Below are 24396 nucleotides of genomic sequence, written 5' to 3'. Positions count from 1 at the left end.
CGGATTCGTCGACGCAATTCTCCTTCGTCGCGTCTTCATTGTACAATAAGTACGACAAGTCACACTTTGTGTGGCTTGCAAACGTCCAAAGGTCAGCGGATTTTATTCCGGGAAAAAGAAATAAAAAAAAACCTACAGAACGACAGTTTTATTGGAATCATCTTCAAAAAAGGATCCGTTCGGGAGCGTGAACCTTTTAATGCGTCAGCCTGAATTGACTTCCGACGGGTTGCCGCGCCATGTAAAATTGGAGCCAAGATTTGAGCCGGGTCGTCCTCCGAAGGCGTATCTCGCGCGAAGGGACGGACGCGTCCCGCTCGCTCGGCCCTTACGGAAGAGGGACGTCGGCGGCCGGGGAGGTGGGCGGCGAGGGGCTCTTGAGGGGCAAGGGCTCGCCGGGCGGCACCAGGACCACCACGTTCTCCTTCTTGGGCAACCAGAAGGCGGGATAGAGCGGCTCCAGGAACTCGGCCCGGTATCGGTGGAGCAGCGTCACGCTTCGGTCCACGCCGTAGAAGGCCAGGAGGCCTCCGGCCGAGTCCACGTACACGCCTGCGGGAACGGGGGCTCGCTTCAGTATTCGCCCAGACGGAGGCGCGGGCGAAAGCGGGCGGGCCGGCGGGCGCGGAGACCGATGCGGGTGAACTTCCCGGCGCTGAGGGGCGTCTCCGCGCCGCCGTGCCAGGCGGAGAAGGCGCGGCCGTTCCAGTGCAGGCACCAGGAGAAGTCGTTGGCGGCGATGCAGCCGGCGCTGTCGCGGCCTTTGCGGCCGATGCTCTTGTAGGTGAGGCCCAGGTGCGTGCCCTCGCCGCCCACGTCCGCCTCGAAGTAGTGGCGGCCCAGGTAGAAGCTCTCGGCCGCCAGCACCTGCCGCCAGTCCTGGAAGCGCTCGGGCAGCTCCGGGTAGGGGTGCTGCCAGGGCGTGGTGTTGCTCACCTTGCGGTTGTCCTCCGTCAGACGCAGGAAGACGTGGGCCGTGTCCGGGTCCAAGCTCACCTGGACGCCGTCTGAAGCCCGGCAGAGTAAGGCGGGCGGCAGAGTAAGGCGGGCGAACCCGGGGCGCGCTTACACTTGAGCAGGTCGTCCCGCGTGACCGGCTGGGGAAGGCTGGCGCTGTGTTTGGCGCCCGCCGCCGCCTTCACCGTGGTCTTGATTCCCACCTTGTCTGGAAAGGAGAGCGCCCGCTTTTATACGACGATGCCGAAGAAAAACCAATCCGTCGACGCGCGCAAACACGGGAGCCAGGAAAGGAGGGAAAAAGGACCCGTCCGCGCCTGAGGACTGGGACTTCTTTGGAGCGGCCCCCGTTCGCCAAACGGATCGCAACTTTTCCGCGTTGCCGTTTTTTCCTGACGGCGCTTCGACGTTTCCTTTTTCGTTCCCGCGCCATCGAGCGTTGAGGTCCGAAGGGGGGGGCAATCGCGCGCTCTGAGCGAGCGGACGGATGGCAAACGCTTGCCGACGGCCCGGGGGGGCGAGGCCGAGCGCCTGACACGCAGGCGCCACATTCCGCGCGAGTAGCGGCAGGCCCGACCCGCCCGGTCGTCACGCCGCCCCAAAGAATTCGCACGAGGCGGCGGCTCTCGACCCCTCCCGAACGCCGCGCGGATTCCCGATAACGGATCCGGCCGAACCCCGACTCTCGTATGGATCGGGCTCAAGGTTCAAGCGCTGTTTTCGCCCCCCGCGTGACGCCGCGCGCCTGCGCGGACGCGATTTCAGTCAGGGAGACCGGGCCGAGACAAAGTCGGCGGCGTTCGGCCTCATCCGCCCAGCGCTAAAAGGCTCGGGGCGGCGGACTCACCGGCGGCGCAGGTCTCCTTGACCTTGTCCACGTAGGACGTGGCCAGCTCGCGGCACAGCTCCAGCGTGGCCTCGGCGATGACGCGGCTCAGCGCCTTGAGGCCGTCCATCAGGCCGATGTAGACGCCCGGCAGCGAGGTGTCCGACGCCTCCTTCTTCCACTCGCCGTACTCCTGGGAACGCGTGCGTCCCTCCGTCAGCGCCGGCCGGCCTTTCCGCCGCGCGACTCACCTGCAGGAAGTCCACGTCGTTGTCGTAGCGGGAGAGGCGGTCCACCCGGGCCCGCGCCCTCTTGAGCTCGGCGCACCTCTGCTCCAGGTGGGCGCGGATGCCCTCGGCCTGACCCAGCGCCCGCTTCTCCTCGGCCTCCAGGAGGTCGCCCACCTCCCTCCGGGCCGCCTCGGCCGCCGCCCGCAGCCGCTGGAAGTGGTCGGCGAGGACGCCGCGCACCTCCTCCACCGACTCGCGGATGGACACCGTGTTGAGCCGCAGCTTGTCCATGGCGTTCTCCGCCGCCGTGACCGTCTTGCTCATCTCCTGGCGCTTGGCCCTCAGCTCCTCCTGCGGGGACGCACGTCACACCCTTTGGCGCCCGGACGCCTTTTCCCGAGAGCCGGCCCGCGTCCCCCGCCGAGGGTCCTCCCGGGTCATTGGCCGAAAGGGCCGTTTCCGCCAAACGCTACGGCCTCGGCATCCGAGCTTTGCCGGCCGGCTCCCGGCGGACGAAAAGGAGGGTTCCGGACCCGGGGTGAGGGCGCCGCGGCTCCAAAGGTCTTCCCTTTCGAACCTTGGCGCGTTGAGTATCATTTGACGGTATGTCAATACGATGTCATTACGGCGAGCTTCGGCAGGCTCCTCGCCGAAGCGGTTCTCTCGGAGAAGGTCGGCCAAGTAGCCGAAGCTTGACCTCCCGCCGACCTCAAACCGTCCCCCCCCGAGGCAACGGGCCAATTAAAACTAATCGGAAAACGTCGACGGAGCCAAAGACGTCGCGCCGGGCGGGAGGCCGACACCGGCCGACGCCAAACGTAACGCGGGCGCGCGAAATTCATCACGTCGCAATGTTCGAAGGGATTTAGGCGCACGGCGAGACTTTTCGCACGCCGGCGAGCCGGCGCCGAGCCTCATCCGTCGAACGGCGCCGAGCCTTTTTCATCGAACGGCGCCGAGCCTTTTCCGTCGAGCGGCGCCGAGCCTTTTTCATCGAACGGCGCCTCTCTCAAGCACGCGACCTCGGAGGGGCATCCGCGGCCCCGTTTTACTCAGCGACTCCGCGACGCGGGCGGTCCGGAACGGGTCCGGAACGGGTCCGGAACGGGTCCGTTCCGAGCCCTCCGCCCCTAAACGGAAAAGGGAAAAAGGACACCTGCCTCCAGCCGGCGGCGGGCCTCGGCCACGGGCACGGCGTCGCGCCCGTCCCGGTCCGGGCAGCCGCGGCACAGGCAGCGCCCGTCGGCGGGGCGGAAGAGCTCCAGGGGCCGGCGGTGGATCTCGCAGGTGCGGCGCTCGATGTCGCGCAGCGGCGCCACCAGCCGGTGGCTGTGGAACTTGGCGTTCTCCAGGTGCGGCCGCAGGTGCGCCTCGCAGTAGGACACCAGGCAGGTCAGGCAGGACTTGAGCGCCGGCCGCCGCGGGGCCTCCGTGCACCAGTCGCACGCCAGCGCGTCCTCCTCCGGGTCGCCGCCTCCGTCCGCCCCTCCGTCCTCCTCGGCCCCGCCTGCCCAAATCAAACAGCGTTTGATATTTGCGACTCTTCGATCCACCGAGTCGAATGTGTTTTTTCAAACGTCAAAATGAGGCCACGAAGCCAGCGAAGCCAAAGCGCAGGTCCGCCCCTGACTCGGAAAAGTTGGACACGCTGCTCGGGGCCGCCCGGGCTCGACCCTCTGGCATCTCTACGTCTCTATTCGGCAGGCACCGCAGTCGGCTTCGGAGCCGCAACTCCTGCCAAGCGAATCCGAGTCGGCTGGTCGCGCGCGGACGGACGTCAACTGCGGCAAAGTTTTGCTCCAAGACGCGCCCGCGCTTTTCTACGAGCGGCAGTCGGAGGGAGTCGCTCGAATCGTACCGTTGGCGCTACCGCGCGGACAGGCTAGCCTTCGCCAGTCGACGAACGAACGCGACCAGTGGCGCTAGTGACGCCATCAAAGCGTTTTCCTTTTCTTTCCCACCGGTTTGCCGAGGCCAGAGAAAGAAAAGCTTCCGCCTCGTCGAGTTTTTTTTTTTTTTTTTTTTTTGCTCCTCACCCGAGTGGTCGCCGGCGGCGCGTTCCCGCACCGGGGGGCGTTCTTCCGGGTCTCCTCGGGGCTCCCCGCCTCGCGGGACGGCGTCCGGCTGCTGGGGCTCCATGTCGCCGTCTCGCTTCGCCGCCTCGGGAGTCCGTCGCGCTGCGAGAGGAGGGGGGCGGGGCGGGGCGGGGCGGGGCGGGGCGGGGCGGGCCGGGGCGGGCCGGGGCGGGCCGGGGCGGGCCGGGGCGGGCCGGGGCGGGCCGGGCCGGGGCGGCCCGCGCGAAGAAGGTGAGACGGGCGGGACCGCCCCCGCGAAGAAGGTGCGACGGACTGAAGGCCAAATGACTTCCTCCCTCGACTTATGAATTGCATATCATGTCCCCTGGCTGCGCCATCAAAAACGAAACCGTTTCATTGAATGCCGCACTTAGCCATCAGATTGATTTTTTATTGTTCCATTCATAATAGTTGTAGCCCCATTATTGTTATCAAGCGCCTCTTTTTGAAGTTGCCGCGCACATGGCGACGCCACGTCCAATCAGCCAATGAGCATCCGTCGCAGAATTGCGAATAGTGCAAATTTTTGCCGTCTTTGTGAGGACCCCTTGCATTCGCGGGAGCATTTTGGTGGCGTTCGCAAGGTGGGACCCCTTCTGGAGGGTCCGGGCTCGCTTTTGGAGCGGCTTCGGGCTCGGCCAATCCCCCTCGTGGGCCGGGGGAAGGCACGGAGTCAATGAAATGTCCCTCACGCGCCGGCGGAGAAAAAGCCCCTGCGGGGGGTGGGGGGGGTGCGTATTTCAACTTCCCGGGAAGCCCCTCCCAAGGCCACACCTTCCGCGGACGTCGAGGGCGCCATGCGGCACGCTCGGACCTGGCTCTTCCTGGCGCTGGCGTTCGGCTCCCCATCGGCGGGCGGCGCCGACGTAAGCGGCCCCGCCGGGGCTCCGCCGTCTCCTCGCCGCTCCTCGTCCGGCTCTGTGGCCAAAACGTCTTTTGTTGCGCTCCGAGCTTCAGGGGGGGCGGGCGCGGCGGCGGAGCGTTCTGTCCTCGTCGTGGAGCTCGGGTGAGCCGGCGTCAAGTCGGGACGCGTCGGGGCGCCGTTAACGCGGCGTGCCGCGATCCGTCGACAGGAATCTGCCTGAACGGAGGAACGTCCGTCCCAAGCCTGACGACGGGCCGCCACATGTTCTGCTTGTGTCCCGACGCTTTCGAGGGAGAATTCTGCCAGACGGGTGAGACGGGGGGGGGGGGGGGGCGGTCCCGGGGACCGGCTCCTCCCAAAACTCCCAAAGACTCCCGGTCCTGGCCGCTTTGAAAGCCCGACCCTTCTCCCGGCAGCCGGCGGCGCCGACTGCTACGAGGGTGTGGGGGTCTACTACCGAGGCTTCCGGTCCCGCTCGGAGAGCGGCCTCCGGTGCCTCCCGTGGGACGAAGACACCAGGCGACGCTACCTGACTTTGGACGTGGACGGCGGCAGACACAACTACTGCAGGTCCGCGAGGCTCCTTCCGTTTCCCCGGCCGGAGGCGGGACGGCGGGGCGCGGGGGTCGGTCCGTTCCTTTCTCGGTTTTTCGGGGCGGCCCCACGGGCGCTTCCCTCTCAATCGAAAGGGGAGGCGGCGCGCCCCTGTTGTGCCATAAGCAAGCCGAAGCCGCCGTCCGGCACGGGCGCGACTAACGCGCGTGCGGCCGACCCGTCAGGAACGTGCGCTTCAAGCGGCGGCCGTGGTGCCACGTGTGGAAGGAGCAGCGGCTGCTCTGGGAATATTGCGACATCCCTCCGTGCGCCTCGCGTAAGTCTCGGTCGCGCCCCGACATTCCCCGCACCCTGGGAGCGAAAGCACGCCCGCTCTCCCGCAGTCCGACCCTTCACGATGCCGCTGCCCACCGACGCGCCCGCGGGTAAGTCGCGCCCCCTCGTCTCGCCGCCTTTCGGCGTTCGCGCCGGCCGTCGAACGGCAACTCAATCGCTCGGCAGTTCCCCCGACCGCCGGGGCCCCGCGGACCACGCCCCCAGGTAAGCCCCGCCCCCCCCCCCGCGCCTTTTCGCGTGTCGGGCGAGCGAACGTCGACGAGCGTCCCTGAGAACGCCGGCCCGCTTGTGTCGCAGTGCCGCCGACCGCTCGGGCCCCGCCGACCGCGACTCCCGGTAAGCCCCGCCTCCTCACCCCCGCGCGACCGAGCGTTCGGGTCGCCCGAAACCCGGCCGCCTGAACGCGCCCGCGTCGTCGCAGCGCCGCCGCCGACGACTCGGGCCCCGCCGGCGTGGGCCGCGTGCGGGCGCCGCTCGCGCCGGAAGCAGATGCGGATCGTGGGCGGTTCGGCGGCGCCGGCGGAGTCGCACCCGTGGCTGGCGGCCATCTTGTGGCGCGGCAGGTCCAGAGAGAAAGTCTTCCGCTGCGGGGGGAGTTTGATCTCCGCCTGCTGGGTCCTCACAGCCGCCCACTGTTTCCCCGACGGGTAGGCTTTCCCGTTTTGGAAGAAAAAAGGATCGACGGTCAGCGCGGCGCGGCCCTTGCGTCCAACAGATCCCGCGTCGACGAGCGCCGCTTCCTGGTGGCGCTGGGGAAGAGCGCCCTCAACCAGAGCGACGCCCACGAGCAGACGTTTCGCGTGGACCAAATCGTCCTGCACCCCGACTTCAACAACGAGCAAGGAAACTATGACAACGACATGGGTGAGAGGGCGGGCGGGAAAGCGGGCGGCGGCCTTCAAAGAGGCCGGAGGTAACGCGCGACCACGCGCAGCGCTGCTGAAGCTCAAGCCGCGAGAAGACGGGCGCTGCGCCCGGGAGAGCGCGGCCGTGCGGCGGCTTTGCCTGCCCGCCCCGGACCAGCGCTTCCCGCCGGACCTCCCGTGCGAGATCGCCGGCTTCGGCAAGGAGAAGCACGGCTTGTGGTACCACTCGCAGTTCCTGCGGGGGGCGCGGGTCCGGCTGCTGGACGCGGCCCTGTGCTCCTCCGCCGATTACTACGGGGACAAGATCACCGGCAACATGCTGTGCGCCGGCAGCCGCGACTGGACGCGGGACGCCTGCGAGGTGAGCGCCCGGCCCGACGCGACCCGACCCCGCCCCGCCCGACCGAGCATCTCCGGAACCCGGGAACGAGAAGCGATCTGCGCAAATCCCCGGCAGGGAAGCCGACTCCGCCGACCTCGTGACGCGTTCGCCCGTTGTGTTGCGTTCAGGGCGACTCGGGGGGTCCTCTGGCGTGCCGGGTGGACGGGCGGTTCGTGGCGGCGGGCGTGGTAAGCTGGGGCGAAGGCTGCGCCCGCCAGCGCCGGCCCGGCGTCTACTCCAAAGTGGCCAACTACAGGCAGTGGATCGGGCAGCACGCCGGCGTTTAACCGCCGAACGGCGTGCGCCCCGCCCCCTCGACGCAGCTTCCCGCACCCGGAGTCAAAGTCGTTTGCCTGGCTTTTCTTCTGCCGAACGCGGCTTTACAACTACGTACGAGTGAATAAATCATGCAATTAATTTTCGACGGTTACCTTGTTGGAACTGAAAAAAACTGTCGGGGCGGTCACCTTCCGGGCAACGGTAACGTTGACCTGCGTTCATTGCGAGTACAAACGTTTGTGAGCGACAAAGGCAAAGTTTGAAACTTTCGATTGTCCGACCCACTGAAACAGACGCTCCAAAAAGGCGCGGCTCGCCTGGCGCGTTCACGAAGAGGCGTTCGAAGGTTCGCGTGACCGGTCCCCGCTCGCGCCCGAGTGAGAAGCGTCCAGCAGGGGGCAGCCTTGACGGCAACGCCGACGGCAACGAGCGGGCCCGTTGAGCGCTTGGGATTTTTCCACACGTAGTCATCGATAAGCGGCGCCGGGCCGGCAGATCGGGCGGTCCGGGAGGGGCGCGAGCGGGACGCGCCGGGAACGAGCTGCACCGGGCGGCGGGGGAGAGGGAAGTCCCCCGTCCCGCCCGTTTTTGCACGCTGCAGCCCGGCGTTAAGATGCACATTTGCGGCGGATCGCTACTCCGGGGGAACGTTTCCCGCACGCTTGATTCAAATTCATAATCGGGGTCATTCGAATCCGGTGCGTCGGAGGGCGGAAATATCAAAAAGATGCGCCGCTCCCTGACCGGACCGGTCGAACCCGCGTGTGAGCACCAACCTGTCCGGGAAGTTTGGCGCTTTGTCTCCCGCCGTCCCGGAAGGCGTGTCGGAAGGCGCGCCCTCAAAACGGTCTGCGCGTCGGGCGGCTCGGGCAGACGCAGACTTGCCGCGCGCGCGCCGAGGTCTCCCGTACGTCATCTCGGTCCGCGGCGTCAACCCGAACAAAGTGAGTAGCTCGCGAGGCGCGATGGGCGACGGCGCCGACGGTGACGCGGCCATGATTTTCAGGCCGGCATGCCCGAGACGGCCGAGTCGCACGCTTTCCACATCCCCACCAACCGCAACTGCACCGTGGAGGTGCTCAACCTCAGCTCCAGATTCTGCCTGACCAACCCCAAGTAAGCGGCTTTCCTTCTTCCTCCGCGGACAGAAAAGAAAAAAAAACCCAAAACAAAACAAAAGGCCTGGGGCTAAGAACCGGGCGTCCGGAAAGCCCGGCCGCGCGTTGACCCGCGCTCGCCCGTGTGCGTCAGGGTGCACATGGAGAGCGGGTTCCCCTTCAGCCCGCCGCAGCCCACGGTGCGCCCGGGGCGCGGCGAGGTGTGCTCCTTCACCAAAGACGACAAGACGGCCTCGGGCGCGGTGGGCGTGCTCACCTACGAGCTCTTCCACATGCAAAAGAAGACGTGCCGGGAGATCCTGGCCGTCATGTTCTCCGTGCCCTTCGACTTCAACTTCTACAAGAGCTGGGTGGCGGTGGGCCTCTTCCCCAAGGACAAGGCCACCGACCACGACCTCTACGACCACATGTACAACTCCAAGGAGACGCACGACTTCACGCGCCACAAGGCCGACGGCTCGGGCGTGGAGTACGCCGGCTCCGAGGTGGTCCTGGACGCCTGCATGTCCGACGAGGGCCACGCCATCATCAAGCTGGAGATCGCCGACAGGGACGCCTGACGCGCCGGCGCCTTTCAATAAAAACGCCGCCCGGCTTGTCGAACAAAAGCCTCGTCTCTCGCCTCGCCCGCCGCGCTTTGCCCGCGCTTTGCCCGCGCTTTGCCCGCGCTTTGCCCGCGCTTTGCCCGCGTGCCGCCGCCTCTCGACGCGCCCGCTTTCCGGCGACAACGCCTTCCCGACGGCGCAAAAAGGGGACGTCATGGCGTCCCTTGCTCGTTCCTAGCTCGTTCGGACGAGCGCTAAAAGCGCCGGTCCAATTCGATTAGCTCACCAAATCAGCCGAAACGACCGGGGAGCTTTTATCCCTGTCCGTTTGGACTAAAGGGCGCAAATGTCAACAAGTCCGACGCGCACGCCAAACGTGTCACTCGGCAGGAATGCCCCCGATCCGGCTAAGGCGCGGCGCCCGCCCGGAATGCCGAAACCGCACAAAAGCGCGTCTGCGCGCGTGTGCGGGAACGCCGGCCGCCACCCTTTGTTTCGGGCGGGCCTTTCTCGGGCCTCGGCCGTCGTCAAGCGGACGGCGGAGCCGCGGGACTGACTGAGCGTCGGCGCCCCGCCGCTAAAGTAGCGTCTCTCCGTCCCACGCTCGCCGCGGGGCGCCCGACCTTAAGCTCGGTGTACTCCGGCCGGCGTCGCCGCCCCAAGAACGTCCGTTCTACAAATTCTTCCTTCGATCCGAATAAAAGAGAGCCGGTCCAAAGCGGCGGGCGTCAGGCTTTTTATTGGCGCTCACTGGTGTCGGCGGGCGCTCCGGCGCGCCACCGCGTACACCAGGGGCGGGACCAGGGCCGCCGGCGCCAGCGTCAGGCCCAGGACCAGGCGGCGGGGGGCGTCCTCCGGGCGGCGCTCTTCCGGCGAGGGGCAGCGCCGGAAGAAGGCCGAGTGGACGCGCAGGAAGGCCGAGCGGACGGCGCCGTTGGGGTAGTAGCAGCCGCAGCGGTGGGACAGGCTCTCCAGGCACGCGCTCAGCCCGTCGTAGGCGCTAAGGGGCCACATTGGAGAACAGCCTTCAGGTCGCCGCGGGGGGCGGGGCGTGCCGACGGCGCGCAGCAATCCGGGAAAGCGCCGCGCCGAAAGCTTCCCGGCTCCTCGCGCCCCGCGCGGGGAACTTGGCGTCGCGTCCGGAAAGGCCAAACAAAGACCCGAAGGCGCCGTCTCCCTACGGGTCGCCATCCCGAGCGCGTCCCGCGTTTCTCCCAACTCACCCGATGACGTGGTCCAACGCGCAGCGGGCGTCCGCCCCCAGCTCGGCCATCTGTCGCTCGAAGGGTCCGGCGCACACGGGCGCGCTCAGGCGGGCCAAGGCCTCGGCGCGACAGCCCGCGCCGCGCGCCAGCATCTCCTGGGCCTCCTGAAACGTCTCTGCCCGAGACGAAGACGCGCCCGGGTCGTCAAAGAGGGGCGGCCGCGCCGCCGCCGCCGCCGCGCGCTACCCTAAACTGACCGTCGTCTTCGGCGGTGACGTTTTCCAGCTCCGGTTGCCGGTCGGACGACGGGCCCCCGTCGCGCTTCGGCGCCTCTGCGGCCGGAGGGTCAGGCCGTCAGACGAAAGCAAAAGATGCCGCCCGACCCCCGCGTCCCGAGCAAACTAGGACTCGGGCGTGACCGCAAACTCGGGCTTTGCCGACGCTCACCTGTGGCGGCGCCGTAGCGGCCGGCGGGCGCTTGCGGGAGCTTGAGACCTGCGGCCGCAAAGGGGACGCGTGACGCGATGACCTCGTGGAGCGGCGGGGACGGCGGAAGATTTTACCGAGCTCCGGGGCGCCGGCGTCCGCGGCTTGCGTCCGCTGGAGCAAAACCGCCAGACGCCACAAGGCCAAAACGGCTAAGGCCCGGCCCCGCTTACCCGACACCTGCGTCGCGAGCATGCTGATCGCCGGTCTTGGGGAGAGTGCCTGCCAAGGCGGCGGGCGGGACAAGCCCTGCCCTCTCCCGCAACCGTGGGGTGTGCGTGTGTGTGTGTGTGTGTGTGTGCGTGGGCGGGCGGGCGCTTGTCATTAGGGTCTGTGATAAATATGCCACACGCTTGCGCACACATGTAGTTGTGTGTGTCTCAATGTAGACGTCTGTGTGAGTTGATCATACCTTTGATTTAGAAGGGCCTTTCTGAACACTTTCCAGAGGGATTAAAAAAAACACAATTTACTAAGTGAGAACAAAGAAAGGAGAGCAAAAAAAAAAAAGAAAAAAAGAGGGCGGAGCCAGAGGAAGTAGCCGTTTGGACGAGATCGGGGAGATAGGGGGGGGCTTTCAAAGTATGGAGGAGGATTATGCATGCATCTGACTCAAGTCCAATAACTATTCCAGTCAGCAACGGATGCTAGCCGATACCGCTATCGCAAAGACGTCTTTTGCTCGACTTTAGTGAAGCTAGCGTCGGTGCGTGTGCGTGGTGTGCGTGTACGGCGGCGCGCAGGGGAACAGTCTCGCGTGCCAGTGCTTCAGAAAAAAAAACAAGAAAAAGCGTGTTTGCGCGGGTGGGTGGCGGACAAAGTGGCGTCGATCGCGGGCAAAGGGCGGCGACCTCAACTTCCTGTTGGCGCCCTCGGGCCCTGAGAACCTCCTTAGCCATTTCCTCACTTGCTCGCGCGCGCTCGTGCAGAAAAAACAAAACGCGCGCGCGCACGGTCGCGCACGGTCGCGCACGGTCGCGCACGGTCGCGCACGGTCGCGCACGGTCGCGCACGGTCGGCCTTTTCTTTGAGCGCAGTTGGCGCGCGGCGGCGGCCGAAAGACCGCTCGGGCCCTTGAGGAAAAGTTCCGACGAGCCGGCCTCGCCTCGCCTCGCCTCCGAGCGCGCGCAAAATACGCGGCGGGCACACAAGAAAGCAAAGCTCGACTTGTGGCTTTTTCTGCGGCGGAAAGCCCGCTGGGCGCGGCGCCCTCTGCGGCCCGTCCCCGGGCTTGAACGCCCGCTCAACTTTCGCATCGCGCGGGGGTCGGCGCGAGGCCCCGCCCATCGGGCCTCCCCATTGGCTGGCAGAGACGGAGACGAGGCGGGCGTCCTCGCTTGATAACGGCGGGCCGCACTCGCTTTTTGGCCGGGGTCTCCGACTCGGGTTTCGGAAACGCTCTCCCGAACCAGCTCGTTCGTTCGTTCGCCCCGCTCGACGCCCGGGCCGCCATTTTTGTTGCGATACCGGCAAAACCCCCTCTTCCCCCGTCGTCGCCGGAACGTACTCGCGGGCCGCGGGATAAAACGCGTTTCTCCCGTTTCCAAACGGCCGCGCTCGGTGACGGGATGCCGTCGGGCCTTTCCCCGGAGGAGTACGGCTACGCCGAGTACGCCAACTGGTCGCTGGAGGATTGGCGGCACGCCGAGTACGACTACGGCGACGGCGCGCCCCACTGGTGCGAGGCGGGCGAGCGGGAGTCGGCCATCAAGGTGTTTCAGACCTGCCTCTTTGCGGCCATCTTCCTGCTGGGCGTGCCCGGAAACCTCCTGGCGATGGCCGCCTTGGCGGCGGGCCGGCGCCGGCGGCGGGGCTCGGCGACGGACCACTTCCTGTTCCAGCTGGCGCTGGCCGACCTGCTTCCGCTGCTGACGCTTCCGCTGCAGGCGGCCGACACCAACGCGGGCTGGATCTTCTCGGCGCCGGCGTGCAAGGCGGCGCGCGCCGTCTACGCCGTCGGCACCCACGCCGGCCTGCTGCTCCTGCCGTGCGTCGCCGCGGACCGCTACCTGGCGGCGGTCTCGCGCCGCCCCCGCCGCCGGCCTCCCTGCCGCGCGGCGGCGGCGGCGGCCGTCTGGCTGGCGGCGGGGCTCTTCAGCCTGCCCGAAATCCTCTACTCCGGCGTGGCGGGCTCCGGGGGCGAGGCCTACTGCGGCACGCTGGCCGGCGCCCGGGTCAAAAGGGCGGCGGACGGCGCCGCCGTGGCCGTATTCGGCCTGTCCTTCCTGGTGATGGCGGCCTGCTACGCCGGCATCGCTCGCGCGCTGCGGGCGACGGGGAGGCGCGGGGGCGGGGCCAAGAGCCGGCGCGGCCGGCGCGCGCAGAGGCTGATGGCGGCGCTGGTGGCGCTCTTCCTGCTCTTCCAGCTGCCCCACAGCGCGGTGCTGAGCGTGAAGATGGCGCGGCCGCTCTGCGCCCCGCTGTCGGAGTACGTGACGCGCAGCCTGGCCTACGCCCGCTGCTGCCTCAATCCCGTCAGCTACGTGCTGGCGGGCCGGCGCCTCCGGGCCCAGGCGCTGCGGCTCCTGCGCCGCGTTTGCCGGGCCGGCGCCGGCTCCCTCCGGTCCCATTAAAGCTTTGCCGACGCGATCCGCGCCTCGTCCCTCATTCCGAAGGCCGCGGCGGGCGGATGGGGCCGCCTCGGCAAAAAGATGACATAACCGCGGGGACGTCTCATCCGGGCCAGGCGGGGGCTCCGTGGCGCGGATCGGACTTGGGCCGCCGGCTTTTCTCGGCGCGGGGAAGAAAGGCAGGAGGTCGTCGGCCGGTTTCACACCAAACTTCCTTCCTTTATTCCCACTTTTTTTCGAGCACTTCTGATGAAGACGGGCGAGATTACAAGGGGTGGGCGTGCACGTCAACACTTTGCATGCCACATCACGATGGCGACGACGCGCCGGAGAACGGCCGGCGGAGCGGCGCCGGCGGAGCGGCGCCGGCGGAGCGGCGCCGGCGGAGCGGCGCCGGCGGCGCGTCCGGGACACGGCGGGAAAAGGACGCGCGGCGGAAAAAAATCAGCCAAACGATAAATGTGCCACGCGTGTAGAAAAATAGAAAAGCAAGTAGAAAACATAGATGGCGTTTTCGTATTTTTCCCTTTGCGCTCGTCGGGCCCTCGCCGCGTTTTTTTTCGGAAGTGGGAAGAAGATTATTGCACGTAAGATGAAGAAGCCCGCCGGCTCTTCTAGAAGTGGAAAACCTGCTGCTGCTGCTGCTGCTGCTGCTGCTGCTGCTGCCGCCGGCGGCCTCCCGGCGAGGGGCGGACGTCCGCTTTGGGCTTGCCGCCACCTTGCTCCAGATGTTTGAGGCGGGCCGCCACCGTCGGACCCAAGACGGGCGCCGCCTGCGAAAACGCGGGGGTCAGCGCCGCCGCCGGCTCGGATGCGGCAAAGACAAACGGCAAACGACCGCGCCGACGCAACCGAAGGAAAGGAGGAATTTTCTCAGCGGGCTTCAGCTCACGGTGATCGGCAAGAAAAGGTTTGGGCTTTGTTTGGCTAGTCAAACCTCAGTTTTTGAAAGAGGAAGAAGAAAAAGCGGCCCGACCGAAAACCACTTCGGACCCTAACCCCAACCGTCGGGACTCTTTTTATGCGGCGGGCGAGCGAAGCGGCGCTCCAAATTTGTTGTCCACCTGCGCGCAATCACCAAAACATTCCATCCTATTCTCCGGTACGCGATGCGAGCAAGGAGAAAGCAAGGCTACGCCGGCGCGAGGGCACCTCCTTCTCGCGAAGGCCCGAGGGCTCGGCGGGCGGCGGCGCGGAGGCGGGGCGCGGCGCCTCGGCCCGCCTCGGCTCGGCCAGAGCCGCCGGGGTCTCGCCGTCCTCCGCCATTCCGCTGGGCGCGGCCGTCGAGGGCCCGGCGAGGCGGGTGGCGGCAAGCGGCGACGGGAAGCTGCGGCGAGGCGGCGGCGGCGGCGGCGGGGACTTGGCCGGCTTGTCGGCGCGGCACCTGGACAGGCCCGCGTCCGCTGGGGAGGTAGGGCGCTTTGGGTGACGGGGGCCGTTCCGCACACGCGCCGTTTTCGGGTACCTGAGGCCCGCCGGGAGGCGGCGCCCTCCGCGCCGTCGAGCTTCTGCGCCGCCGGCTGCACTTGGCCGGCGCCCATCGGCGGCTTGGGGGGCACGGCCGGCTTGCCCGCCGCCTTGGCCGTCGGGCCCGGGTCGGGGACGGCCTCGAGCGGCTCGGCCCGCGTCTGCTCCGGCGGCCGGTCGACGTCCCGGGCGCCGAACCGCGTCGGCGGGCCGGCCCGCTTCTCCGCCCGCTCGCGCTCCGCCGCCTGGCGGCCAAAGCGCTACTTTCAGCATCTTCGGGAGGAACCCGATGGTCCCGAATGGGAGGGAAGCCGTCCTCGCGGGGCGGTCCGATCGACCGGCGGACGCGGACGCAAATGTAGGAGCGCGGTCCCGCAACCGCTCCGGGCGCTCGGGCCCATTTTCGAGCTCTTCTGACCCGCCTGGTTTTCGACATACCGTGACGGCGGACGGTCGGGGGGGGGCGGGCTCCCGCGACTCACCGGCGTGACGTCGGGGGACGCGTGCGCGTCGAGACTCCCGTCGGCCCCGAGGCGAGCGCGGTAGACGGACGGCGGGGTCCCGGGGGCGGGGCGCCCGTCATCCTTGTCGCCGGCCCGTCTGCGGCGGGGGAGGACGGGGGCAACGGAAGCAAGCGAGCCGAGGGAGCCCGGCCGGGGAAGGCCTTTCTCTCTCTCTACCTGCCAAGCGCGGCGAGCGCGCGGCGGACGTTGTCGCAGCGCTGCAGCAGCGCGTCCAGACGATGGGGCTCCTCCTTGAGGAACTTGACGGCCTCCGCCTCCACGCGCAGCACCACGCGCATCTTGCTCTGCAGGCCCGGGAACTGGCCTGGGACAGGGCCGGAGATGAGGGCGGCTCTGCGCTTCCGCCCGGACGCGCCTGGCGGGCGGCGCGCTCACTCTTGAGGCCGCCCAGAGTGTCGGCCAGCGTTTTGACCTCTTGCGTCTTCTGCCGGAGGTCCCGCTGGCTGGCCGGGAGCTCGGCCGCGCTCCGATTCTTCTGCAGCTCCTCCACCCAGCGCTCCAGGTCGCTGCCGGGTCATAGGTCAAGGCGGGGTCGGGCTTAGCGTGTCGGAAGCGGGCGGGGAAGGAGGAAAGCCGGCGCACTGACCGCAGCTCGCGCGTGAGCGTCTCCTGCTGGTCCAGGTACTTGAGGCGCTCCTCCTCCACCAGGAGGCGCTGCCGCTGCAAGGGATCTTCTCGAGCGCGCGCGGCGTCCCGCATCAACGCGCTAAGCTCCGCCTCCGCCCGCCTCAGCAGGGCCGCCACGCAGTCCTGATTCTCCAGCTGAGCGGACGCGCGGGGGCAGAACCTCTCACGCGTTCGCTCGCACGTTTTGACCGACGCGGTAACGTAACTCACCTGCGCGTCGCGCAGCCGCGACAGTTGCGCGCGCAGCGCATCGGTGCTCCGCTGCAGGCCCAGCAGGTGACGCCGCATCTGCGCGCGGGACACCGACGGCGGGCGGCCCGATTCGTCGGCGGGCGGCGGCATCAGCGCCAGCGGGCCCGACGGCGTCACGGCTGCGGCAAAACGTCCAGCTCGTGGACAAACCACACGCGCTCGCGCAATTGCGGTTTTCCGAAAGCCGCGGGACGTTGTGAGCCGGCGCGGCGCGCCATGCGCTGCGGCCGCGGATAAGTACCTTTCCCTTTTTTATCGGGTCCGGCTAGAACAAGAAGCACGAGCGGCGGTTTCATGCCAGCGGCGCCGGGCGCAAGCGGACGTACGTACGAGCCGGCGGCAATCGGCCACATGCCGGCGGCTCCTTTCGCCCCACTTACGCTCCGTTCGCGAGCCGTCGCTGGCCGACTCCGTTTTGTCCCTGCCGGGAAAGCCCGACGGGGCGGGTGAAGAACGGCGGCGCGGAAGGATGGAAAGAGGGCGCGTCTTACGGGCTGCGGTCTCGGGGCGCCCTGCCGAGGACTCGCTGCAGCAGGCCCGTCAAGCTGGCGATCTGCTTCTCCATGGCCTCCATGCGCCGCCTGCACACGGTCGCCGCGGCGTCACCGCCATCGTCCCCGCCTCCTTCGGAGGGCTCCCCTCACCTGGTTTCCGCCTCCTCTCCTCTGCCTCCGCCCCCGTCGCGCCCCGCCGCCGCCAACGGGCACAGCCGCTCCGAGGTCGGCCCCCGGCCTCCGACGGCGTCGGACGACACGGCCGAGTCGCGGCGGGACGGCGGCGTGCCGCCGTAGCCCTCGCGCACCTCCGTCGTCTTCTGCGGCGCGCGCGCGCCCAGCGCCAACACGGACCCCGCGTAGGCGTCGTCGTAGAGCGCGCCGCCCGCTCTGTAGGGGCCGCCGCCCTCCATCGGGGAACACACCGCCGCGCCGGCTCCTCGCCGGTACGAGGAGCCGTACGGGTCGCTCCGGCCGACGAGGGGCGAGTGGGCCGCCCCGGCGAGCCCGGCGCCCAGAGAGTAGGGATCGGCGTAGCGGGCCTCCTCGTCCGGCTTCACGTCGCGACGTTCCAGGATGGCGCTGGAGGAGGCGCCGAAGGCCTGCGCCAGGGGGGAACAGTGGTGCGCCGGCGAGTGGTGCTGGGGCGGCGGCCCCGCGTACGAGGAGGGGCGGGCGCCGCCGCCCCCGCCGTAAAGGAGCCGCGCCCGCGCGGGCGCGCCCTGAGGCGGCGAGGACGAGGCGGAGCGATGGTGGGAGGAGGCGGGCGGCGCGCCCAGCCGCCGGCTGGGGGGCGAGTCCCGGGGGACGTACGCCATCTCGCGCTGGAGAGGCCCCGAAAGAAAGACGGGCCGCGTGAGCAAAGCGGCGAGCGGGTGGGTGGGAACGGCGCACGAAGGACGGCGGGGAGGAGCGGAAGACGCCGAAGGAAGGCCGGCCCGACACGCTCACCCTGACGTCTCCGTTGGCCAGCGGACGCGGGCCGGGGCGCTGGCCCGGGTAGGTGCCGTAGACGGGCTCCTTGCAGTAGATTTTGATGACGCAGCGGTCGCGGACGTCCCGCGGGTCCTCCAGCTCGTAGAAGACGTTGCGGCTCTCGTCCTTGATCAGCAGGGCCGTGCCGGGGGAGCTGAAGGGCCGGGCGAGCTGAGGGCGAGCGGGGGGAGCGCGGCGGGAGGCGGGACCTACCTGAGCGCCGCCATGCTGAGCCTCTGAGGGAACATGTGCACGATGAGCGCTCGCAGGGCGTCCAGGCTGCTCAGCTCGTGCGTCAGGTGCACGCGGCGGGTCTCCTCGCCCAGCTGCAGGAACAGCATGCCTGCGGGCCCGTGCGCCGGGCGGGGGAGGGACGGGGCCGGGACGAAGGGGGCGGGAGGAGGGACGGGGCCGGGACCACCGGGGCGGGAGGATGGACGGGGCCGCGACCGCCGGGGCGGACGCCGCGCGGAAGAGAAAGGGCCGGGGGGGGTCGGGTCGGGGCGGGCGAAGAGGAAGAAGGGAGGGGAGGATGGGAGCGAAGGAAAGGGAGGAGCCGAGGGAAAAGGGCGGAGCCAAGGGGCGACGGCACGAGGAGAGGAGAGGAACGGAAAAGCGCGGGACGGGATGAGAGGGGAGGAGGAGGGCGAGGCGAGGAATGAAGAGGGGGCAGGAGGAGAGCGAGTCACGCGGCGGGGACGGCGTGCCACCTGGCGCCTGCAGCTTGGCCTGCCCGGCGGCGGATCGGGCCAGCGGGAGACTCTGACGCAGCCGGTTCATGCGGCTGAAGGGCGCGGGAAGCTCGCGCTCCGACATGACGTCCGGATGCTCGGCCGACCAGAAGGAAGCTCTGCCGCCGGCGCGCGGCGTCCGGCTCTGCGCGAGCACCGGGGGTTACCGCCCGCCTACGTGCCGACCGGCATCTCGGGGCCAAAGTCCCTTCGAGGCTGTCGCCAAACGTCGCTTTGCCGCATCGGCGCCAGGATGCCGCCGGCTCGGCGATGACAAAAAATAAAGGTCTCGACATAGTCCCCGCGGGCACGACGTCGGCGTTCGGTCGGGCCGAAAACCGGCCGGGCGTCGGGAAGGCCGCTCGCGCGCGGAGGAGGTCGCGTCTTCCCATTTGTCGGAATTCCGATTTCCGATGGGAATCCCCTCCCCGTGCGCGCCGGCCACGCGACAGGGAGCGTCGCCCGCTACTCGTCAAGCCGCGGCTTTCGTCTTTTTTGACGGGAGCGGCGGGCGGCGCAGGGTGGCAATTCGGGCGCCGGGACAGAGCGCCGCGCTGTAATGCCCGCCCGCTCCAGCGGGTCAACAGCGCGGCGCTCTGTTTCGGAGGCCTTCCAAAGGGACGAAGACTGGAGCGAGTGACCTTGGAGGCGTCGCGAACGGGCGAAGCGAGGCGCCGGCGAAGGTGGGCCCCTCGGCGGGGGAGGGGCTGAGGACCCGCATGAAAACATTCCTTTTTTTGTCGGCGCCGCCGATAAGGCCTCGATTTTAGCCGCGGAAGCACACCTCGCCGCAAAAGCCCGAGTCGAGTCGCGAGGCGTCGCGTACGCGGGGGTGAGCGCGGCCGGCGACGGCGGCTTCGGCGCGGGGACGTGACGACGGGCGAGAAGGAGAGAGGAGGCGAGAGCGCCGCTGACCTTGAAGCTCCAGTAGTTAGCTTGTTGCTGAGGAACAAGAAGGACAAGAAAACGGCGAGTCAGCCCGGCCGGCAAATCCCGCCCGACCGTTGCGCCCGTCCGAGTCCGGTCCCGGGCAGCCGCGATCGGGCCCCTTTTCCGAGGTTCCCTTCAACCGGGGCTCGCCGTCCCAATCCCGAGGGGAACCCGGCAAAGGATCGCCGCTCTCCGGGACCGGAACGGAGAGAGGCTGGAGGAGCGGAGGAGCTCTCGCCATCCGCCAAAGGGGAATCCCAAATCCGCCGGATGGCGAGGCCTCCTCGCCGAGGGACGGCGCCGCGGCGCACCAAAAGAAGGCTTCCTATGACGGCGGCCTTGTGACGCGACGCGTCAAAAGGAATGGCCGTCTCGCCGCTCGGTCTCCAGGAGTAACCGCTCCGATTAGAAAAAAAAAATCGACGCCCCCAGCTTCGCAAGTGACCCGCAGACGGCTGCGGGGGGTGTTGTCACCGTCCGATTTTTGGAAGGTGCGCGCGCGGCGCCGCGCGGAAGTGACATCGCCGCAAACACACGCGCGCACCGGCAGCCATCTTTGTACACACCCTCTGCAGGCAAACGCGCACGCCACCGCGTGCCCCCGTACCTGGCCGCGCGCGCGCACACATCACGGCCGACGCGGCGGCGGCGCATCTTTTCCCCCGGCGGGACGGAGGATGAGCGGAGACGGTTACCGTGGTTACTGAAGGGGCGCGCCCGCCGCATCGGTCTTCCTCCTCGGCCCTCCTCCCTCCCGCCGCTTCATTTTCTGCGCCGGGATTTCTCCCGGTGGCTACGGCGCCGCCGCCTCGCAGGCGATACGCATCCCCTCCGTCTCCCCCCCGCCCCCTCCCTCCGCTCTCGCTCTCTCGGCCGGCGTCTCTCGTCCCTGAGAAGAGCCCCTCCCTCCCGCGTGGCGGCGGCCAATGGCGCGACGCCGACGCTCCGTCACGTGACGCCGCGGTCGCGCGGGCGACGACGCCGGCTCAAAGTCAAAAAAGGCGTCTTCCCTTCGCGTGGAGCAGGCGGCGTGTTAAACGCCGACCTGGGCAAAAGCGGCGACCAAAAGGTCAAAGAATCCCGAATCCGGAGGCGCTGCCGGGGTACGGCGCGGTCACGTGGAGCCCGGTGAGAAAGAAAGGTCGGCGACTCGCTCGAAACGCTTCTCGCCGTCGGCCCGACCGCGTCCTTTTGCGGAAGGCCGCCATTTCTTCCCGGGTTTGGGCTCATTTTCTTCAAGGCCGGACGCTCCTTTGACTCCCGGGCGCCTCCCCTCGACACGAGCGCTTTCTGGGATCCGCCGGGCGTTTCTTCCGGAGCGGCGCTTTCCGGGCAGCTCGGTCCTTTGCGGTCGAGTCGAGTCGGGTCCAAGCGCGCGTCGTCACGCGGGCGGCGCCCAAACACCTTTACGGCCGATTCGGCCTTTGCCGACGCGGCGGCCAGTTGGGGCGCTTCTCCGGTAAGGACGCCCGAGGACGAGCCCGGCCGCCGGGGCTCCGCGCCTCTTTCTCCGGCCCCTTTCTTTGGATCGGGAAGGGTGTCGGGGCGCGGCCCCAAAGGCGTGAACGGGCTCGGCTACGGGCGGCCGGCATCGTCCTACGTTCCGCGTACCTTGAAGAAAATGGCTTTCCCGCCTCTCGCCGTCGCACTGAACTCAATTGAATTTTGGGGAGCGCTCGGGTGGGATTTGACCGAAAAAGGAGGCGCGTTTGCAGGCGTCAACTCTATGGATGCTGCGTACGGCGTGCCTGCGCGTGGGCCCGTAGCGCGACCGAGGCGGCGCCGGAGAAGGGAACGCTCCCCGTTTGCGCCCGACGGACGGGAAGGCGTACCTGTCGTCCCGAAAGCGGCGCTCCGTCGCCGTCGGGGGTCTCCGGCCCGCCGCCGCCGCGCCGCTCGGGGGACAGGGACGCCGACCTCTCGCCCCGGGATGCGGCCGGCGCGCGGCGACCCCGCGGGAATGGGCCATCGCCGGCGGAGATCATGGGACTCCTTCTCTTGCGTCCACCTGCGGCAGAGGCGGCACGGGTCCGGCTCTCACACGCGTCGCCCGCCCGCGTGGCGCGTTTGGGAAGGAGCGAATCAAAGAGCCCGGAAACGGCCCGGCCGTTCGGGGCTCCCGTTTGCTTTCCCGATGGGCAAGGGACGCGCCTCCGCTAGCCCCGCTCGGCCTTTCGTCCGTCCGCCGGGTTTAAGCTCAGCTAAAGTGCTCGCGCGTAGAGGTGCCGGCGGGCGGACCGCGGACGCTTTGTCTTCTTGCCAAACGAGCGGCGCTCAAGGACGGACGTCGGCACGCGTCCCGCGCGCGCGCGCCTGAGCTCGCTTTTACGCCTTCATCTTTGCGGGCCCACGATCGCCGCTAATTCCCGTCGACTCCCGACCCGAATTCGAGTGCGGGGGACCCCAAAACCGGCGGCTCGCCGCCGCGATCTCGCATCTATTTCGACGGCGGCTTTTATCCCCCGTTGGAAAAGTCCTTCGTTCGGCTCGTTCGCTCCTTTCCATTTGAGGACGCGCGCCTCGGAAAGCGCGAGTCGCAGCTGACGCCGGGAGCTCCGGGAGCTCCGGGAGCTCCGGAAGCCACGCCTCCGAGGCGGCCTCCACGGGGCCCACTTCAAAGAGGCCGTCGCGTGTCGTCGTTGAGGTCAAAGGCCGAGCGCGTCCCGCCGCGCACGCCTCGGTTCGGACGGACGGACGCGCGGCCGTACGTCTTTTTTTCCACGCCGCCAAAGTGGCGCCGCGGGACCCCGGTACCTGACGGGCGGCTCGCCGGGACGGAGGAGTCGGGAGCGCGGTCTTCGCCGGCTCCTTCTTCAGCTCGGCTGCCCCCCCCCCGCCCGCCGCCTCTCTAATCCTCTCTGGCGCAGAATGGAGCACTTCTATGGCTTTTCCTCCGCCTCCCCCTCTTCTATCTGGGATCCGCACACGCGCCCCCGGCCACCCGCCCGCTCTTCCATGACGGCGCTTCCCCGACTTTTGCGACTGGCCGGCTCCCGCTCGGCAAAAGGAGCGAGAGGAGATCCGGCCCGCCGTCGCCGCTTCCTTCTCCGTCGCGAATGATTTATTTTTTTTTTTGTTCAAACGCCTATTTGACGGACGGCGCCTGTAATGACACGTTTGACCGCTAGATGGCGGAGCCTTTTTGATCGGACACGTTAGAAAGAAGAAGATTGCTTGTTTTCAGGCTGGCGGCAGCTTGGTTTCGCCCCAATTAGTGGGGGATTTTGTCACTCGCGTCGGCCGGGGAAAAGAGAATGGCTTCGGCAATTTGCCATCCGTAGCCAAATCCGCAGCTACTTTAGAGACCTTGCGAAAATCCGAGACGGCGTCCGGCAACGTACGACATCCCGCCCGCGCCAGTGGGTGAAAGCGCGCGGCGGGAAGCCGGACGCCGCCGAGGCGCTTCCCGCGCCGCAGCCGCAGCGAGCGCAGGCGGGCGCGAGCGAGCGAGCGAGCGAGCGAGGGAGGGAGGGAGGGAGGGAGGGAAAGTCCGGAGCGGCGGCAAAGTTAAGAATACCTGCGGCGGCTACGTGCCTGCCAAGGACGAGTTGCCCATGCCGAGTCGGGGGGGGCGCCTCCTCGTCCTCCTCGCCGCCCTCGTCAGCGTCTGCCCATGTCGGCGGCGCCGCTGCCAAGCCTGCGGATGATAAAGTCTTCTTTTATGGATGCCCCCCCACCCCCGCTTCCCCCGGCTGCCTCTTAAAGGGCCGACGCCCCGTATGCAGCAACTTTCATCTCGCCTTCGTCTGTGCGTCCCAGCGCTTGTGCGCGTGCGTCTTGCGGAAGACCTTCCCGTCTCTGTGTGCCAACGCATGGAGAAATTGGGGTGAACGTGTTTGCCGGCGGGCGGGGGGGGGGGGGCTGTCGCGCAAACGCTAGCCGCCGATGAAATGAATGAGGGATGCCAGCAAATATCAAATACGCAGTGAGGTTCTCTCACCTCGGCCAGCGGTCGTCGGGGTCCCCGCCGCCCAGCGGGCACAAAAACGACACCATCCGTAGCGTGGGCGCAAGGCGTCCGTCCGGCGCTCTCTCCGCTCCCGCGCCGCGCCCGTCCACGGATGAGACACAAGGTGAGCAGGCGCCTGACTTTCCATCAAGTCCTGTCCTGATTTCTTTAGGTTTTGCATTGTTCTTTTTGTTTTTTTCGGGGGGGGGGGGGTCATATTGCAGAGAAACAAACGGCACGGCTATTACTTGGCGGGCAGGTTTCCAAGTCATTGTCCCTTTTGACCCCCGGGTCCTTCTGACCCAGAGCCATTCCTGCGGCGACTGACAAATGAACCCACATCACCTATTCAAACAAAACACCGGAGTCGGATGATACACCACCCAACAAACGAGCAGTCATTTTTACTTGAGTGGCCATTCAAGCCTTCATACGAAATGTTTTAGCTCACGTGTTAAAGAGGAAACTTTTCCATCCGGAAGCGCAGCGGAGGTAAGGGGGCGTTTCCCGATGAAGGCTTTGCAACGCTCGCATGAGCGTCCCGCAAGACAAACGGGGGCGGGGCGGGGCGGGGCAAGCGGGACAGTTCAGAGGTCAGAGGCCCACGCTCCCGCTTGCGGCTAACGCAGGGGGACGCCTCTGCCGCAAGTCCGCCGGCAGCTGCGGGAGGGAGGACCGCAAAGTTCGAGTCGCCGTCAACTACGCTCCGCCAGGCGGCGCTCACGGGAAGAAGGTGCTGGATCTGCATCGACTGCGCGAAAATGCAGACGAAAAACAAAAATGGTGACACGTGCAGACAAAGCACGCTTATACAATCAGGCAAACACACACAAGCGAACAAACGCGGGACACGCGTACACACACACACACACACAGAAACGCTTGTAAAGTAGGCCACTGCGATGCGGTTGCCGTGGCGACCGGCTTGCTCCGCCGCGGACGAGGCCCCGCCTCTCCGGCAATGGCGTCGGGGGCGCCAACAAACCAAGGGTGACCTGCTCGCGCCTTGGCCTTTTTCGTCCGCTCCGCGAGGCTTCGGTTCGGACGCAGGCGAGCGAGATCGGCGGCGCGCGCGCGCGCGGAGATGCCGCTTCCGGCATCGAGACGTCGCCATCCGCCGAAAGTTTGGTCCTTTTCGGTCAAGGGGGCGGG

General features: G+C 67.9%; 6 protein-coding genes across 30 annotated transcripts; 3 read left to right on the top strand and 3 right to left on the bottom strand.

The window, feature by feature from the left end:
* Window positions 1–133: 133 nt before the first annotated feature.
* Window positions 134–4202, bottom strand: trim16 (tripartite motif containing 16). 3 transcript variants are annotated; one of them, XM_088438332.1, is made up of 8 exons: window positions 4050–4202; window positions 3174–3520; window positions 2035–2364; window positions 1805–1976; window positions 1070–1165; window positions 937–1007; window positions 633–879; window positions 134–552 (listed from the first exon to the last, which is right to left on the bottom strand). In XM_088438332.1, the coding sequence occupies exons 1-8, from the start codon at window positions 4150–4152 to the stop codon at window positions 329–331; spliced, it is 1590 nt and encodes a 529-aa protein (XP_088294458.1). In that variant the 5' UTR covers window positions 4153–4202; the 3' UTR covers window positions 134–328. The 3 variants fall into 3 exon arrangements, with proteins under 3 accessions (XP_088294458.1, XP_088294459.1, XP_088294457.1); XM_088438333.1 differs by having other exon boundaries at window positions 633–867; XM_088438331.1 differs by having other exon boundaries at window positions 633–1007.
* Window positions 4203–4245: 43 nt separating this feature from the next.
* On the top strand, window positions 4246–7509 carry LOC148410070 (urokinase-type plasminogen activator-like). Of its 13 annotated transcripts, none has more exons than XM_088438696.1 (11): window positions 4246–4954; window positions 5046–5094; window positions 5162–5263; window positions 5370–5523; window positions 5733–5824; window positions 5892–5933; window positions 6010–6048; window positions 6142–6180; window positions 6266–6708; window positions 6779–7071; window positions 7221–7509. In XM_088438696.1, the coding sequence occupies exons 1-11, from the start codon at window positions 4765–4767 to the stop codon at window positions 7377–7379; spliced, it is 1602 nt and encodes a 533-aa protein (XP_088294822.1). In that variant the 5' UTR covers window positions 4246–4764; the 3' UTR covers window positions 7380–7509. The 13 variants fall into 13 exon arrangements, with proteins under 13 accessions (XP_088294822.1, XP_088294820.1, XP_088294817.1 ...); XM_088438697.1 differs by lacking the exon at window positions 6142–6180 and having other exon boundaries at window positions 4249–4954; window positions 5892–5930; window positions 6034–6081; window positions 6215–6491; window positions 6560–6708; XM_088438694.1 differs by having other exon boundaries at window positions 4246–5263; window positions 6266–6491; window positions 6560–6708.
* A 596-nt stretch (window positions 7510–8105) lies between these two features.
* On the top strand, window positions 8106–9097 carry LOC148410069 (DELTA-sagatoxin-Srs1a-like). Its single transcript, XM_088438726.1, has 3 exons — window positions 8106–8315; window positions 8378–8487; window positions 8623–9097. The coding sequence occupies exons 2-3, from the start codon at window positions 8384–8386 to the stop codon at window positions 9047–9049; spliced, it is 531 nt and encodes a 176-aa protein (XP_088294852.1). The 5' UTR covers window positions 8106–8315; window positions 8378–8383; the 3' UTR covers window positions 9050–9097.
* A 651-nt stretch (window positions 9098–9748) lies between these two features.
* Window positions 9749–11358, bottom strand: LOC148410068 (receptor activity-modifying protein 1-like). The gene is made up of 5 exons (XM_088438725.1): window positions 10803–11358; window positions 10687–10734; window positions 10497–10571; window positions 10258–10414; window positions 9749–10034 (listed from the first exon to the last, which is right to left on the bottom strand). Exons 1-5 carry the CDS (start codon window positions 10918–10920, stop codon window positions 9782–9784), a joined length of 651 nt encoding a protein of 216 aa, XP_088294851.1. The 5' UTR covers window positions 10921–11358; the 3' UTR covers window positions 9749–9781.
* Window positions 11359–12052: 694 nt separating this feature from the next.
* LOC148410067 (C-C chemokine receptor type 10-like) lies at window positions 12053–13450 on the top strand. The gene has a single exon (XM_088438720.1). It carries the CDS (start codon window positions 12294–12296, stop codon window positions 13296–13298), a length of 1005 nt encoding a protein of 334 aa, XP_088294846.1. The 5' UTR covers window positions 12053–12293; the 3' UTR covers window positions 13299–13450.
* A 38-nt stretch (window positions 13451–13488) lies between these two features.
* Window positions 13489–24392, bottom strand: LOC148410066 (SRC kinase signaling inhibitor 1-like). Of its 11 annotated transcripts, XM_088438658.1 has the most exons (21): window positions 23696–24387; window positions 23236–23589; window positions 23036–23093; window positions 22830–22932; window positions 21128–21303; window positions 19281–19307; window positions 18345–18510; window positions 17848–17977; window positions 17611–17788; window positions 16810–17483; window positions 16657–16746; window positions 16546–16586; window positions 16407–16430; window positions 16124–16284; window positions 15873–16048; window positions 15662–15792; window positions 15443–15590; window positions 15245–15362; window positions 14761–15007; window positions 14448–14698; window positions 13765–14068 (listed from the first exon to the last, which is right to left on the bottom strand). In XM_088438658.1, exons 2-21 carry the CDS (start codon window positions 23514–23516, stop codon window positions 13910–13912), a joined length of 3339 nt encoding a protein of 1112 aa, XP_088294784.1. In that variant the 5' UTR covers window positions 23517–23589; window positions 23696–24387; the 3' UTR covers window positions 13765–13909. The 11 variants fall into 11 exon arrangements, with proteins under 11 accessions (XP_088294782.1, XP_088294783.1, XP_088294777.1 ...); XM_088438656.1 differs by lacking the exon at window positions 23036–23093 and having other exon boundaries at window positions 13489–14068; window positions 15662–16048; window positions 22813–22932; ... (1 more) ...; window positions 23493–23589; window positions 23696–24391; XM_088438657.1 differs by lacking the exon at window positions 23036–23093 and having other exon boundaries at window positions 13489–14068; window positions 15662–16048; window positions 22813–22932; ... (1 more) ...; window positions 23493–23589; window positions 23696–24390.
* Between the last annotated feature and the right edge of the window lie 4 nt (window positions 24393–24396).

The sequence above is a fragment of the Hippichthys cyanospilos genome, chromosome 17 (genome assembly GCF_059441005.1).
Source record: "Hippichthys cyanospilos isolate Australia breed blue-spotted pipefish chromosome 17, RoL_Hcya_1.0, whole genome shotgun sequence".
In the NCBI taxonomy this organism is placed as follows: Eukaryota; Metazoa; Chordata; class Actinopteri; order Syngnathiformes; family Syngnathidae; genus Hippichthys; species Hippichthys cyanospilos.
Note: the sequence above shows the minus strand (reverse complement) of the source record. Positions and strands in the feature narration are given on the sequence as shown.

Excerpts from the sequence above, each read along its gene's own strand:
- trim16 (XM_088438331.1), bottom strand. The coding sequence starts at position 4,152 with ATGGAGCCCCAGCAGCCGGACGCCGTCCCGCGAGGCGGGGAGCCCCGA. Across the intron at positions 1,977-2,034 it reads ACGACGTGGACTTCCTGCAG|GAGTACGGCGAGTGGAAGAA; the intron begins GTGAGTCGCGCG and ends ACGCGTTCCCAG. Across the intron at positions 553-632 it reads CGGGAAGTTCACCCGCATCG|GCGTGTACGTGGACTCGGCC; the intron begins GTCTCCGCGCCC and ends CCGTTCCCGCAG.
- LOC148410070 (XM_088438683.1), top strand. The coding sequence starts at position 4,765 with ATGAAATGTCCCTCACGCGCCGGCGGAGAAAAAGCCCCTGCGGGGGGT. Across the intron at positions 5,264-5,369 it reads GGGAGAATTCTGCCAGACGG|CCGGCGGCGCCGACTGCTAC; the intron begins GTGAGACGGGGG and ends TTCTCCCGGCAG. Across the intron at positions 6,181-6,265 it reads CCCGCCGACCGCGACTCCCG|CGCCGCCGCCGACGACTCGG; the intron begins GTAAGCCCCGCC and ends GCGTCGTCGCAG.
- LOC148410069 (XM_088438726.1), top strand. The coding sequence starts at position 8,384 with ATGCCCGAGACGGCCGAGTCGCACGCTTTCCACATCCCCACCAACCGC. Across the intron at positions 8,488-8,622 it reads TTCTGCCTGACCAACCCCAA|GGTGCACATGGAGAGCGGGT; the intron begins GTAAGCGGCTTT and ends CGTGTGCGTCAG.
- LOC148410068 (XM_088438725.1), bottom strand. The coding sequence starts at position 10,920 with ATGCTCGCGACGCAGGTGTCGGGTAAGCGGGGCCGGGCCTTAGCCGTT. Across the intron at positions 10,415-10,496 it reads CGTCACCGCCGAAGACGACG|AGACGTTTCAGGAGGCCCAG; the intron begins GTCAGTTTAGGG and ends CGTCTCGGGCAG. Across the intron at positions 10,035-10,257 it reads GCGTTGGACCACGTCATCGG|CGCCTACGACGGGCTGAGCG; the intron begins GTGAGTTGGGAG and ends GTGGCCCCTTAG.
- LOC148410067 (XM_088438720.1), top strand. The coding sequence starts at position 12,294 with ATGCCGTCGGGCCTTTCCCCGGAGGAGTACGGCTACGCCGAGTACGCC.
- LOC148410066 (XM_088438651.1), bottom strand. The coding sequence starts at position 23,586 with ATGTGGGTTCATTTGTCAGTCGCCGCAGGAATGGCTCTGGGTCAGAAG. Across the intron at positions 23,411-23,492 it reads CTTGGAAACCTGCCCGCCAA|AAATCAGGACAGGACTTGAT; the intron begins GTAATAGCCGTG and ends CAAAACCTAAAG. Across the intron at positions 14,069-14,447 it reads CGGGCCTTCGCGAGAAGGAG|GCGGCGCCCGTCTTGGGTCC; the intron begins GTGCCCTCGCGC and ends GCGTTTTCGCAG.